At 43.8% G+C, this 15630-nt stretch overlaps 1 protein-coding gene across 1 annotated transcript; it reads left to right on the top strand.

The window, feature by feature from the left end:
• Positions 1–2204: 2204 nt before the first annotated feature.
• HRG (histidine rich glycoprotein) lies at positions 2205–12614 on the top strand. Its single transcript, XM_089909910.1, is given in 11 exon segments — positions 2205–2397; positions 4260–4348; positions 4350–4376; positions 5139–5249; positions 7116–7185; positions 8728–8732; positions 9041–9141; positions 10511–10699; positions 10838–10986; positions 10989–11278; positions 12411–12614. Coding segments are annotated over 11 exon segments (1428 nt in total).
• Positions 12615–15630: the final 3016 nt, after the last annotated feature.

Genomic DNA, 15630 nt, shown 5'->3' with positions numbered 1-15630 from the left:
AGCTCACCCAGGGCGCTCCATATTGGGTGTGACCAGTGTAGCAATAATAGAAAGGCCTCATTAAGGAGCTCAACTTATTGAAACATAAAACGGTTTTGCTCTAATTAATGGCTTTCTCCACCTCCAGCCCTGGGTTGGAGCCGCTTAGTAACATCTTGGCCAGATTCCATACTAATCCTGTCATTCTAAACTACAATGAAGCTGTCCTGTTTGGATATTTAAAAGCCAGTGTTACTAATATTAAAAGTTCAATCTCAAATATAATCCGAAATGGGTTTCTTCCCCTTTTAACACTTGCTAAACCAACCTGTGACTCTGGGAAGTGAGGTCTGCTTTCCATACCCCCGTCCCCATTGCTTCTCTCTTCAAACTCTTTCCCTCCGTTCAGGTTCTGTCTAGAGCTTCACCAGTTCCCAGCCTTGGCTGCACATTGGAAGAACTCCCAACACCTGGACCCATCTCCAGAGATCCTGATTTAATTGCTCTGAGGGAGGCCTGGAAGTAAGGATTCTGAAAAGCATCTCGGGTGACTCACCGCAGAGAAGAGAGTGGGGAGGAAGGCAGATGCCGTTTAAGTCCCCGGTCGTGGGGAAGCAAGCTGGGCTGACTCCCTCTGGTTCTTTTTTTTTTTTTTTTTGCGGTACGCGGGCCCCTTACTGCTGTGGCCTCTCCCGTTGCAGAGCACAGGCTCCGGACGCGCAGGCTCAGCGGCCATGGCTCACGGGCCCAGCCGCTCCGCGGCATGTGGGATCTTCCCGGACCGGGGCACGAACCCGTGTCCCCTGCATCGGCAGGCGGACTCTCAACCACTGTGCCACCAGGGAAGCCCTCTCTGGTCCTTTCTGATGCCGCTGGTCTCTGCTGGCATGAGGGATCCCTGCAGGTATATTGACTTATTTTTTTTTAATAGATAACTATTTTATTCATTTATTTATTTTTGGCTGTGTTGGGTCTTCGTTTCTGTGCAAGGGCTTTCTCTAGTTGCGGAAAGTGAGGGCCACTCTTCATCACGGTGCGCGGACCTCTCACTATAGCGGCCTCTCTTTTTGCGGAGCACAGGCTCCAGACGCGTAGGCTCAGTAGTTGTGGCTCACGAGCCTAGTTACTCCGCGGCATGTGGGATCCTCCAGACCAGAGCTCGAACCCGTGTCCCCTGCTTTGGCAGGCAGATTCTCAACCACTGCGCCACCAGGGAAGCCAATATTGACTTTTTAGGAGGAGTGAGGGTGGGGGGAAGCAGCTTAATCCCAGCCCTGTCCTCCCGTGCTGAGCCCCTCCCCCAATGGTCTAGTCCCTCTAACCCCTTCTCTGGAATGGGCATAGAATGGCTTGACTTCTACCCTCACCACCATCCTCTTCCACATGAACTAATTCTCTTTAGCATACTTTAAGGGTCACAAAGAACTGGAATGACATGAGTGTGCCCCCAACTTCTTGTCAGTCACACTAATTATAATAATAAAATAGCATTATGTATTTAGCACCTGGATCTGTGCTAAGAATTGTATTGGTGACTTTTTATGCATGTTTTCTTATTTAATCATCACACAAGCCTGCCAAGAGATTTTTAAACCCTGTTTTATAAACGAGGAAACTAAGGATCAGAGAAGTTTTATAGCTTACCCAGCATCACACAGTAAGAGAGTAACAGACCCAGGGTTGAAATTCAGATCTGACTTCAAAGCGACAGCCTCTTAATCCTTCTCCTCTACCTGAACTGTCTTCCTTTTATGGTGTTAACCATTTAACATGTCTCCTCCCTTCAGTAATGCAGCTACATTCTACTGAGGACTTTCAGTGCCACAATCCAAAGAAGGGACTGATGGCGGAGATTTCTGGCTGGCAGATGGAGGAAAATTATCTCTGACTCCACCTCGTATACCAATGCAGTCAGTGCTTACGGCCAAAAACACACTTTGGATCTGCTACCTACTAGTAATAACCAGATTTGTGCAGATCACAGTTTTACCCACTCACTGGTGGCATGTTTCAACTTTCTGTCCCCAGGACCCACTAATCATTTACAGCGTGTTGACTGATATGTGAACCAGGGGTCAAGGTGAACATACCCAGTTACATAACAAAAACGGATAAAGACTTTGTTGAATCAATTGTGTGTGTATGTGTGTATGTTTTAGAAAATCTGTATAAACTTCTCTGCTGTGGTATCCCAGAGCAGAGAATGTTTTTCACATTTTAACAAAATGAAGTTACTCACTGCAACACTGTTTTTCATCCTTTTGATCCCACTGCAGCGTTCCTGTGCTGTGAGTCCCACAGGCTGTGATGCTGCTGAGCCCGTGGCTGGGAAAGCTCTAGACCTGATCAATAAAGGACGGTGGGATGGCTACCTTTTCCAGTTGCTGTGGGTCGCTGATGTCCACTTGGACAAAATGCTGTGGCGCTGCCCATGGCAGAGCTGAGTGGGGAGATGATGTACGGGGGCAACTGAGACTCTAGCCCCTAAGCCTGCTGCTTTGCACAGTGGATTGGCTTTGGGCAGGGCTGTCTGTTTCATCTGTGGGCTGCTGTGACTGTTCTTTTTTCCTTCAGATGAATGTTTGTTACTAGTATGTCCTTAACTATGAATCAGCCTGTAAGTACTTGTAAACACTTATGCAGAGCCCAGTCAAAGGCTCAGTACTATAAGAGAAAGATTAAACTGTGGGTCTTGCTCTCAAGGAAATAATAAGCAGCTCACATGCACACATGTGTGAACTGCATAAGATGGGATATATTCAGGTGACCAAGTGAGTGGTATAGATGCAGGAGTGATCTCATAAAAGGACTATTTCGATGGGATGGGAGAAGGCTTCCTTTCCGTCCTGAAGGGTGAGCAGGATTTGAATAGGACGGTGGCTTGTGTAATGGCCTTCCAGGAGAACGCCAGCCATATCACCTCTGTGTGGGTAGGGAATCAGGAAGGAAGGTGTTAGGGAGAAGCGGAACAAAAGCAGAGGGGTTCCAGCAGTTCTCTGTGGGCTTTGGAGCAGCCATCACCTTGGAAGAGAGACCGTAGGCTTGAAGAAAGCAAGCCTACTGTTTTCATTTAGGTTATATGTTTATTCGGAGTGCATTTGAGGGCTTGATAGAGATTACAGAGGGAGTCCTGCTTCTCCACCACCACCCCAGAAATAACCTACCCTTTGGTGGAACCACTGAAATCAGGGAGGCGAGACCATGGGGCACCAAAGAGGACAAGCAGAGATATTTATACTTGTTACAGTGTTAGAAACCAAGGCCCTAAAGGTTACAGAGAACGAGAGTGGAGGGATTTAGGATTCCACTAGCAATCTGATGACCAGTCGCCCCCTTCCAGGCTCTCTGCCACATGTGTAGGACACAGGATGAATCATAGGACACAGGATGAATCAGCACAGTGCGACCTCTGAGTGGCAGTGGGGAAGGGGGGGGGGCGGATCTCCCTGTGCCTGGGAAGATAGGGGCCGGAGCAGGGACACAACTAGGAGCTCGTTCAGGAATGACGACATGAGGAGCAGCCCCAGGCAGTGGGAATTAGGGCAATGAGAGTAAAGAAAAGACATGAGACGTTTCAAAGAAAGACCATTCAAGGCTTGAGGACAGGACATTCTTTAAGACAAAGACTAAGGCAATAAATGATTAATGGTGCCACTGACCAGACAAAAGAAGTTGAGAGAGGGAGCTGGTTTGTAAGAGAAGAGACTGAATTTAGCTTTGGGCAAGTTGAAATCAAGACAAGAAATCTGAGACTTCCCTGGCAGTCCAGTGGTTAAGACTCTGCGCTTCCACTGCAGGGGGCACGGGTTTGATTCCCTGGTCAGGGAACTAGGATCCTGCAAGCCACGTGGTGCAGCCAAAAGGGAAAAAAGTCAATCTATATTTTTTAAAAAAGACAAGAAATCCAATTTCAGGAATAGAGCTGGATGAGAGGACACGACTGCATATACAGATTGGAGGCCGTGATGTGACTGTCAGCACTTATATTCTAGGCTTGTACCTTCAACACCTCCATCCAAACCAACACTGCTTTTTAGTGATTGCTTTTGAAAGTTCAAGGGCAGAAGCAACATTGTGACCAGTTAAAAAGAGCATTCAGAAGTAACTCTCTGAAGCGTTTTATTAAATAAATAGATCAAATGACGCAAAGGTAGGACATCTGCAATGACTTGGAGAGGAGCAGGAATTCTATTTAGGAAATAAAAAGATTGGGTTTTTTTTGAAGAAAACTCTGGGCTGCCACATGCTACTCACCCATTGCTTTCTTGGTATTCCCCAGGGATCCACAGCTGTCTATTATTTAGTCTTGGATGTGAAAGAATCTGACTGTTCAGTCCTATCCAGGAAACACTGGGCTGACTGTGAGCCAAGCTGTTTCTATTGGTCCATCTGAAATCGTAAGTAAACACGGTTCCATTCCTCTCCTCTTAGCGTTCTTGACTTCTGTTATTGTGCTTGCCCAGGGTGGCTGCATACCTGGGCTAACACTGTAAAAGAGTAAGAGCAGCTTCTGCCTCTTGGCTCATGAAGACTGTGTTGACCTTGAGTAATATTTTCTTGAGAGCTACACCCTGGAACCCAGTTCAAGAAAAGTCAGTGGGGCTTGTGGTCCCATGTGATAGCATGACCAGCTGTAAGGCCTTGAGCAAATCACCTAACGTCTAAGAACCTATGAACTTGTAACCGTGTCCTATGAATACTGGTCCCACTAACAGAAATGGCCAAAGGGATTAGTTGCAGTCACCGTGAGGAATAGGGTCTTGTTCTGCACGTTGCACGCGGGTACTCAGAGCCCAGGCTCCCTGCCACAGGAGGAGGACACAAAGATGAAAGAGCACAGATATAACATTTCAACTCCAGAAAATAAGATGTTTACATGCCCAGGGGTTTTAGCATTTTTTTCCCTTGCAAATATTTGGGGTATGGCCATGATCTGTTTCAACAGTTTCTCCGTGGTTCTCATGAGGGTTTTGGATGCTTATAGCATCCAGATCACAGAAATATGCTAAGAAAATACAGGTTTTTGAGAGAGGGTTTGGTGAGAGAAAGCACAGACAAATTTCAAATGGTTAGTAGGAGTATGTTGCCTCACTTTTTTGTTCCCTTGTGTCAACCTGAGGAAAGCAGTAGGCAATAATATAAACCCCTCTTTCTTGCAGGTGATTGGACAATGTAAGGTAATAGCTATAACACTTTTGGATGGGTCTCAGAATCTTAGAGTGAATGACTTTAACTGCACCACAAGTCCTGGTATGATCATCTGTTATAATGCTAATTAATTCTAATTAATACAAAATTCAGTCTTACAGTGGTATCATCATATAAGACAATGAAGTACATATCAGAAATGATTCCTGCCCTTGTGGACGTATTATTACTTGCTCTCCTGAGAAGGGAAGAGAGAGGGTTTTTCCTATTACTGGCACACCTTCTTTTAAATAAATTCAACATATAAAAATAGAAATTTACAAGAGGCTGTATGGCATCATTGTAGAGAACATAAGCTCTGGGGTCAGATTTGTTTGAGTTTAAATCCCAGCCTTATCACTTACCACTTGTGTGGTCTTGAGGGCAAGTTACTTAACCTCTTCAAGCTTTCCTCCTTTGTAAAATGAGGATAACAACGTTATCCCTTTGGTTCCTTCTCAGAATTAAATAAAATTGTCTGTGTAGCACACTTTGCAAAGTACTTAGCACTCGAGTATTGCCATCAACATCTGCAAGTTATGTATGTTCACAAAGCAGTTATACAAAGGATATATTATCTCCTTTAATCTCACAACAAGACTATGGAGTAAAGATTATAATCCTTTCTATTTTAGAGATAAAATAACTGAGCCTCAAAGAGATTCAATGACCTGGCCGGGTGAACACAGCCAAAGTGTGGCAAAGTCATGACCCTGTACCACCGGTGTTGACTCTAAATTCCATGCTCTTTTAATTCATTTTTTCAAAAAGAATTATCCCAGAACTTCTTTTAAAATAATTAATCTTAACATGTTTCAACATATAAAAATTCAACAGTCAAGCAACTCCCTCAGGAGGTTGCCTTAAAGAAAGATTGAGCTGTACCTTCTCCTCTCTCTGTTAACGATGCCTCTCTCTCCTTGGCAGAGACAGGAAGAGGTCATTAAAATATTAGCGCTTTAGGGCTTCCCTGGTGGCGCAGTGGTTGAGAGTCTGCCTGCCGATGCAGGGGACATGGGGCAGCACTGTCCCTCTCCGCTGGCCTCACTCGGCCAGCTGCCTTTTAAATTGAGACTTCTGTTGCAGCCTCAGCAGAGAGGCAGCAGATACCATAGAACTGCCCTCCTTCAGTTCTTTAGTCTTTGGAGTTGGGGTGTGTGTATCTGAATATCTAACAGAGAAAAGGGAAAACCCAAACAAGGAAGAGGGGAAGACAGAAGAAAGAGCATGATAAGATGATGCGAGTCATTAAAATCATCGGGTCCTGACCTCCTTCTAGTACAATGGAAGACTGAGGCTCAGAGTGCCTATCGAGCCACACCCAGTGGTGTGGCTCAGTGGGGCAATTCTGCCTCCCAGTCCAGGGACCTAAGCGCTTCCCACCCAGAGGGGTCTTGTAGAGCAGCTAGTTGATGTCCGTTGTGCATTTTGAAAATGCAAAGTTAAATATATTACAGTGCATCCAAGCAATGGAGTGAATACAACGTAATTACTAAAAACAACGTTTTGGAGGTAAATGCCCTGGAAAGTGTTTCAAGATACATTGCTAATGGAAAAAACAGGTTACAGAACAATACTTAGAATATGATCCTATTTATGTTAAATAATTAGATATATGTGTATATGTGCAACATATTTAGGAAAAGGCTTGAAGGAAAAACTCATCAAGTGGATGATAATGGTACCTCTGAGAAGGGGAGGCTGGGGTGCAGGAAGGGTGATTTTTCACACTGTGCTTGATTATGTCTGTGTTAGTTGAACATTTCAATGAAATAGTATTCACCTTATTACTTATGTGGTAAATATTTTAAAGGCAGAGACCATCAGAAAAATGGCACATATTGGGGATTTTGAATCCTCATAGTGCTATATTGAATATTGGGTCGTAGGTATCCACTGCCTTTTTTACTTTTTATGTCCCGAAACTGCTTGGATTCAACTTGTTCTAGAGAGAAGGGGAAAGAACCAATTACTACCTGGACTTCTCTGTGAGGAACTGCTCCAGTCACCACTTTCCCAGCCTCTGTGAAATACTGGGTAACATTTAGAGACCACTTACCATGGGCCAGACAACTTTCTAAGTGCTTTACGTATGTGACCTTATTAACCCACCACCACCCTATGAAGTAGGTACTATTTTTATTCCCGATTTACAGATGGGGAAACTGAGGCACAGAGAAGTTAAGTGAATCATGAGAGTATCATGTATATTATAGAATTATATATGCTATATACCTCAACTTAACACCAGGTTCTTTACCCAGTAGGATTAAAGACTTAGCTAAAACTAATAAATTGCTTGGATTAAGAACTGACACCCAAGGGTGCTTTCACTCACTTCACCTTGTTTACTCCACTCAGTGACCCCATTTGACAAATGAGGAGGTAACTGAGGCTCAACAGAGGGAGGTGTGTTAGTTTCTGCTTTATAACAAAGTGAATCAGTTATACATATACATATGTGCCCATATCTCTTCCCTCTTGCGTCTCCCTCCCTGCCTGATGTTCACAACTGAGCTGAGATTAGAGTCCAGTCCTCCAGTTGCTCAATCGATGGGATTGCTCCCCTAGTCACTTATACTTTGATACTCAGGTACCTGCAGGAAGATCTCCTTAATAACACTCAGCATTTGTATGGTGACTTACAGTTTACAAAGCACCCATGTTATTGCCTCGTTGGAGCCCTGTGACAAGCCCTCTGAGGAGAAGCAAGTGTTTGCCTCCATTTCCCTGGAACAAGATGGTCTAGAAGTTTAAACACTTGCCTAAGGACACTTAGCCAGAAAGTGTTAGGACACAGGATGTTAATGGTGGCCTTTTGATTTCAAGTCCAGGAATTTTCTGAGGTTTAATAACACATTCTCCAGGACGGAAAGAAAGGAGGCATTCATTCGTTCCTTCTCTCACTGTTCAACTTTTCAACCTCAAGCAGTTCTAGAATCCTGCTTAATAGCTACCAGGAAAGACACCCCACCTCCTCCATTCCCATCCCCAACAAATCCCTATCTTGGTGTAGGTAATGCAAACCCAGTAGAGAAACATGGCAGCTGGAGAAGAGGAGCTCAGTGCTAAGTGCTTTCCAGCATATTATCTCATTTAATTAAGCCTTCCCACAGCCTGTGGATAGTTAGCATTGTACTCACTTTACAAAGACAAATCCAGAAATTTTATGTAACTTGCTTAAGCTCACAACCAGTGAATGGCAAAGCCAAGATTAACATAGGTCTGTTTGACTCCAAAACTGTACTCAGAGCCTCAATGCTTAACAGTCTCTTCTAAAAAAAGAGTTTTCTTCTTGTCCTAGTCTAACCTTGACAGCTGGGTATTGGGGCCTCTGGGGCATAGCGGTGCCAGCCAGTTGTAGCCTCGGTACCTAGGGTAGGGCCAGCAGACAGTCACTTTGACGGGGTCTGTGTAAACCCACTTTTATACTGGCTCCTTTCTTCCCAACACTTTCCTCCAAGGGCCCGGTTTAGGTTGTATAAATTCCTCTTCTACACCACTCTTCACTCTCTCTAGACACAGGCAACTCAGGTCTTCATGCAGAAGGTTGGGCTAAAGGCAAGGTATCAATGATGCAGAGTTCCTCCTACAGACCATGGGGAAGCCCAGCACGGGGGACCACTCATGGAAGGGAACCACTGCAACTTGGAGTGAAACCCTTCAGAACCTACACTTTCCCCAAAGTGTTGACTAGGAAAAATGGTTAAATAGCTGATGGAGATATTTGATAATATTACTCTGATTTTTCGAAAGCCTGTTTTCCTTTCCCAAATGTCTGGAAGTTCACAACAAGAGCTGGGCACCTTCATACCACCTGCACACACACACTCAAATACACATAGACACTAACAGGTTTATCTCTTCTTTATAGATCTTTGGATTCTGCAGAGCAGATTTGTCCTATGATGTAGAAGACTCTGACTTGGAAACCCCAAAAGACATTGTCATAAACTATGACGTTTTCAATCTTAAGGTGGGTTGCTTAAGTAGCCTTTGTCATGAGCAGTGCCAAACTAAGTGATATTTTCACACATATAGTGTATTTTGTTCTTATGGCTGTTGGTGTGTATTCTGTGTGTGTGTGTGAGAGAGAGAGAGACAGAGACAGAGACAGAGAGAATAGGGAGAGGGAAAGAGAGAGATGATGGATGAGAGATGGGGGGAGGAGAAATACAGAGAGAATAGGCCCCTGGGAAACTACAATTGCTGATATGACGCAAAAAACATGAATTTTTCCCCAAGAATTGAGGGTAAGATTTGCCAGAAAAGTAAAATCATGATCAATTCAATCAACCTCTAATGAATTTGAAAGTGGCCCTTGTAGTCAGGATTCCAGTGCTGACACTTAATAATTCCTAGCTTTTATTATTAGGCATAGAACCTAAGAAGAATGAATTAGCCTAAAATTTACTATATAAAGCTATATGAAATAAGATTCAAAACAATATTTTACATATGTCCCAGAAAGTTTTGTTCTATACCAAGATATTTTTCACAGTATTTTTTACATCAGCAAAAAAACCCACAAAAAAACAAAAAAAACCTGAGTATAATCCAAATGTCCATGTACCAACCCTCACCCCCAAAATGGAGGGGGCAGGCTTGTCACCATGAACATGGCTCCACAAGGGCAAAGAGGTAAGTGCTCATCCTTTAGGAGTAGGAGATGTTTGTACCATAAAGCCTCAACTCTTGAGACTATAAATTACAAAGCACTAGTTTCCCAAAGGTTGATCTATAGATGAGTATCATTTTTTAATATAATTTCACCAGATTATGTTGAAATGAGAAGAATAATAATAAGGAAGGTTTTCATAATACAACATTTATTCCATCTGAAGGAGTATCCTTTACTCTGAGATTAACTTTCTGACTCGTGTTATCAAAGTATTATTCCTATTGTGAAATAATAATGGTGGTAGATGATAGTTCTGTTTTTTTTTTGTTTGTTTGTTTGTTTGTTTTTGTGGTACGCGGGCCTCTCACTGTTGTGGCCTCTCCCGTTGCGGAGCACAGGCTGCGGACGCCCAGGCTCAGCGGCCATGGCTCACGGGCCCAGCTGCTCCGCGGCATGTGGGATCTTCCCGGACCGGGGCACGAACCCATGTCCCCTGCATCGGCAGGCAGACTCTCAACCACTGCGCCACCAGGGAAGCCCTCTGTTCATATTTTAAATGCCAAGTTGGCTAGATAAGAATTCGAGGAACCATTTTTTGGGGTCTCCTATTTTTAAAATTAGTTGTGAAATCCAAAAGTCTGGAAACCATTGGTGTAAATTAAATTAAACATCTAACTTCTTTTGTGTTACAGGATGATATTCACTCTTCTGTGTCCTTCACCGGGAACATACAAACATCAGTGGTGTGAAGCATCGTTTGGGCCATGCCCTCCACTCTGGTGAGCATTCTCCTGCTGGCAGGACTCCATTTAAGCCCAATGGATCTAGAGATCACCATAATCCCCACGAGTCACATAACTTTAGATGCCCACCTCCTCTAGAAGACAAAAATTACTCAGACAGTCCACCATTTTGAGTAGGAGTTCCTCTACCATTGCCCCCTCCAGGGTCAAGATGCCATCACCCTCATTTTGACACCAGTGGGACCCATGGGCCCCCTCATAATCATAGTTCAGGTGAGCACTATCCACACACACATCGTCCTCACAGTCACCATCCCCATGGACACCATCCCCATGGCCATGATCTCTATGACCATGGACCCTGTGACCCACCACCCCATAGCCAAGGTCCCCAAGACCACCATCGCCGAGGCCATGGCCCACCACCTAGGCACTCAGAAGAAAGAGGTCCAGGTAAAGGACCTTCCATTGGAGACAAATTGAATATGTTCACTGACTCCCTCCACTAAAGAAAGGTGAAGTTCTCCCTCTTCCCGAAGACTATTTTCCCAGCTTCTCATTGCCAAACCACAATAATCCCCTACAGCCAGAGATTCAGGCCTCTGAATCATGTCCAGGAGAATTCAAGAATGAGTTTCTACAAATCTCAAAGTTTTTTTGCATATACAGTTCTAAAATAAAATCTGATTTCCAAACTTCCCTGGTGGCACAGTGGTTAAGAATCTACCTGCCAATGCAGGGGACATGGGTTCGATCCCTGGTCCGGGAAGATCCCACATGCCATGGAGCAACTAAGCCTGTGTACCACAACTACTTAGCGCGCAGGCCACAACTACTGAAGCCCATGTGCCTAGAGGCTGTGCTCCACAACAAGAGAAGCCACCACAATGAGAAGCCCCCGCTTGCCTCAACTAGAGAAAGCCCGCATGCAGCAACAAAGACCCGATGCAGCCAAAAATAAATTTTAAAAAAAGTAATAATAAAAAAATAAGTAAAATCTGATTTCCTTGTTGGGAAAAATGAATCATGTCCTAGATTAGAAACATAAATAAAATGTGACCAGTAATAAATGCAAAAAGACAAGTTATTTTAACCTTATATTCATACTCAGCATAGGGCAAAATGTGAGTGGGGGTGGAAATGGCATGAGAAGAGGGAGACAAATGGAAAGGAGAGGAAAGATCTCAGCTCTACAGATTAGAAGTTAAGTCCATCACTGGCTATTACATCACTTGAGGCAAATCTCTGATCCTCAGAATTTCTTTCTTCCTGAACTTAACTCCTTTAATTCTAGTGTCTTTTCTCTACTAGTACTTATGCTGAGGTTGGGCCTACCAAGAAGGAATGTATTCTCACTTAAAGGATTATTCTTATAAAAGGGACCCAAATTCTCTTTCACTTGTTTTTTCCAGCCCATTTGTTTTTTGGAACAAATTAATTTCGATTTCATGTTGATGTCGTAACTGAGCTAATGGGAAATTTAACCTCAGTCCTTCTTGGAGTTCCTGCTACTTCCCACACGAAGTGGTGCCAGAGTTTTACTCTCATAGTGCCAAGGTGTTTGGGTGGTGGGCATGAGAAGGAAGTCTGATTCTTTTTTTTTTTTTTTCAGTACACGGGCCTCTCACTGTTGTGGCCTCTCCCGTTGCGGAGCACAGGCTCCGGACGCGCAGGCTCAGCGGCCATGGCTCATGGGCCCAGCCGCTCCGCGGCATGTGGGATCTTCCCGGACCGGGGCACAAACCCGTGTCCCCTGCATCGGCAGGCGGACTCTCAACCACTGCACCACCAGGGAAACCCGGAGGTCTGATTCTTCATCACTAATCCACCAGGTCCCCTGGCTGAGGGATGCTTACTACCCTGTTCACATCTCTCTTTAGGTCTCGTTTATCTGCTTCTTCTGTACCAAACTGGGATATAGGAGTCTCCGTAAGATGCTAATGGACATGACTGCCAAGAGACAACATATGGCTGGTGTCTCCCTGAGATCTTGCTGCCTCCAAGCTACAGCCCCAGAAAGCAAGGAAGAGGTGTCCTCTGCTTCACAAGTCCTCTGTTCTTCTCTTATCTTCTCCCCAGGCTAGGGACACTCTAGTCTCAGATAACTTCTCTTTATTCGTTTTTGCTCAAAAGACTCCTTTCTCACACTTGAATCCTCTTTCTTTCTCCTTCTTCCCAAATCAAGTCTCAAGCATAGACACAGGCTACTAAGACTTTAGATTCTCTCTACATGACTTAGTGAAGCAGTTTCAGGTGTGTGGTGTTGGCAGAAGGTAGATTCTAACAGCAGGGCTGCAGGGTGGGGTAGGAAAAAAAGCTAAGGGTGAAAGCAACTAAGTTCTTAGACTGGGAAGAAGGAGAAATGCGCAAAGAAGGAGAAGCTGAAGCTGGGAGAGTGAGGGGATGGCTGAAGGTGCACGGTCCAGGAGTTGGAAAGGAATACCCGGCCGATCATGGTGGTGTTTCAAGTGAAAACTCAAAAACAGTGTTTTTGAACCTAAGTTTGTGTGCCTGACACACTGTGAAGCCAAAAAAAATGTCAGAGTTTGGATCAGAGAAAGGTTTATTAGTTGAGGAGGCGCCAGCGTGGAAGATGGGACTTTTCTCAAATTTATCTTCCTGGCTGGCCGGGGTACAAGGTTCTGAAAGGCAAACAAGTAAAGGGGAGGGGATCTTTGTGATTTTCGCTTCCTGATAAGACCTCAGTTGCAGACATCCTGGCGCCATCTTGTGACTTGATGTGTTCTTGGTGATTGTGATTGATCTATGTGTTCCTGCAAAGCAAATTAGTCAATGGTGGTCTTGTGATCCCTTAACTTCTTTCTAGGAGAGAGCAACAGCGATGGTTGAGGCATTTTATTATTTCTTAGAGCCTTCGTGATGGTTCAGGAGTTTCAATTCTTAGTTGACCCTCCCAGGGTCATCAATTTTAAGCCCGCTTGGAGCCAGCTGGTTAAAGCCACAGGACAGTTTGGGGTCATAAATAAAGGCATTAGTTTAAACTAATAGTCATGGATAAGATTATGTCGGACTTGATTTTTCTTCCTCTGCATTCCCTCACTTCCCTAGTTGGTAACTGTTTGAATCTGTCTTTGGAACTCAGGGAAGGTCTAGGAGACTAAAACCTTTTTACAAACAAGAGGCAGGCAGAGGACATGCGGTGGGGGTCTGGTTCTGGGAAGGCCACAAAGGGTCCTGTTCAGTTACAACTGGACTTGACAGTGTATACAGGTGTATAACTGATAGGAAAGAGTGACTTTGAAGGACACTGATCTGAGTTCTAATCCCAGTCCCACAATTTACTAATTATAACAAACATTAAAGAAGCATTCGTATACTTTTTAGCTATCATATGACAACAACAACAAAAATCTAGAAAAGGAGCAATCAATGGTATATTGTCTAAACCTCTAGAACAATGTAAGATCCCTAAAGTAAGTAGGAATCCTTTCTTACCCCATTATTCACCTGTAGCAACTATTTGCATATTATGAATGCATTTAATTGAAATAAATTGAGAGCATTCAATCCTATGTTTTCCAGGAAATAGTTTTAATAACTCAAGCAATATTTGTGAAAGGACTTAATAAAAATTATAAAACACTGCTCAAATGCTTCTGTGGGTTATTAAGCTATGTTTTTTTGGTCTTCCTGGATTTCACCTTTTTCCACTCCCTGTGTCCATGCCTTCATGGAGGAATGTGATTCTGCAGGGCTGGCGTTCAGCAGGTGCCACCCTAGTTATCTATGGCTGGTGACTCTTCTGACTGGTTGTTGTATCTGGTCTGATTGGTCAGTGCTTTCGTCATATTAGTTATTGAATACTTAGAGTATCAACACTGTGGCTCCAGGAAATGAAGTCTAGCTGTATTCCAAGGAGGAAAGAAAAATGGGTTGCCACCATTACTATTTTTTAGAGGAGAAAGATGAGGCCCAAAGACGTTTAATTCCTTTCTTAGGATCTTACAGTCAGTAAATTGTGGGTCTGGGATTACAACCCAGATCAGCCTCCTCCAAAGTCACATTCTTTGCTACTTATTATATTTCCTGTATACACTGCCAAGTCCTGTGTTTTTAAATTTTTGTCAGTTTTATTGAGAAATAATTGACATACATCACTGTGTAAGTTTGTGTTCTGCATGATGCTTTGATATACATAATTGTGAAATGATCACAGTAGGTTTAGTTAACGTCCATCATCTCATACAGATACAATTTTAAAAAAAGAAAAAAATTCTTCTTGCGACGAGAACCCTTAGGATCTACTCTTAATGACTTTCCTATATATCACACAGGAGTGTCAGCTATATAGTCACCATGATGTGCATTATAGCCCTAGTGCTTATTTATCTCATAACTGAAAGTTTGTGTCTGTTGAGCACCTTCCTCCAAGTCCGGTTTTTGAGTCTTCACTTGAAACATCACCATGATCAGCCTTGTATTCCTTTCCGAGTCCTCCTGGACCGTGCACCTTCAGCCACTCACTCTCCCAGCTTCAGCTCACTCTCCCAGCTTCAGCATCTCCATCTTTGCACATCTCTCCTTCTTCCCAGCCTAAGAACTTACCTAAGTCTCTTTCACCTCTAGCTTTTTTTTTTTCCTACACCACCCCCGACCCCGCCTCAATACACACACATACTGGAATCTACCTTCTGCCATCACCATGCACCTGAAACCACTTCAGTAAATCAGGGATTCTTAACCATCCCACTCTAAGTGTGTTTATAATTTATAAGAACTAATTACCAGGCCCTGTACATATCTTAATTCACTCACTCCTCAAAAAAAAAAAAAAAACCCATGAAGATACTATTCTACATTTAACAGAGGAGGAAACTGAAGCTCAGAAAGGTTATATGACCCTGGCTTGCTCAGGAACACAGAGCAATTAAGGAGCAGAGCTAGATTGGAATCAAGGTTGGATTACTGTCAAGTGAAATGTTCCTGCCACTCCACTACAAGGCCGCCATTCAGCCCACATTGACCCCTCTTTTCCAAGGGCTCTCAGGGAGACCGAATTGCCAAGCTAGAGACCCTATCAACAAAGAAGTCAAACACCTTTTTTGTGAGGGAGGGGACAAGACTTGAGGGCAAACTTCT

This window comes from Delphinapterus leucas, chromosome 4 (assembly GCF_059928025.1).
Source record: "Delphinapterus leucas isolate spDelLeu-1000000601 "Yukka" chromosome 4, BTC_Dleu_Yukka2, whole genome shotgun sequence".
Lineage (NCBI taxonomy): Eukaryota > Metazoa > Chordata > Mammalia > Artiodactyla > Monodontidae > Delphinapterus > Delphinapterus leucas.
The sequence above is the reverse complement of the archived record's forward strand: the minus strand, read 5'-3'. Positions and strand labels throughout refer to the sequence as shown.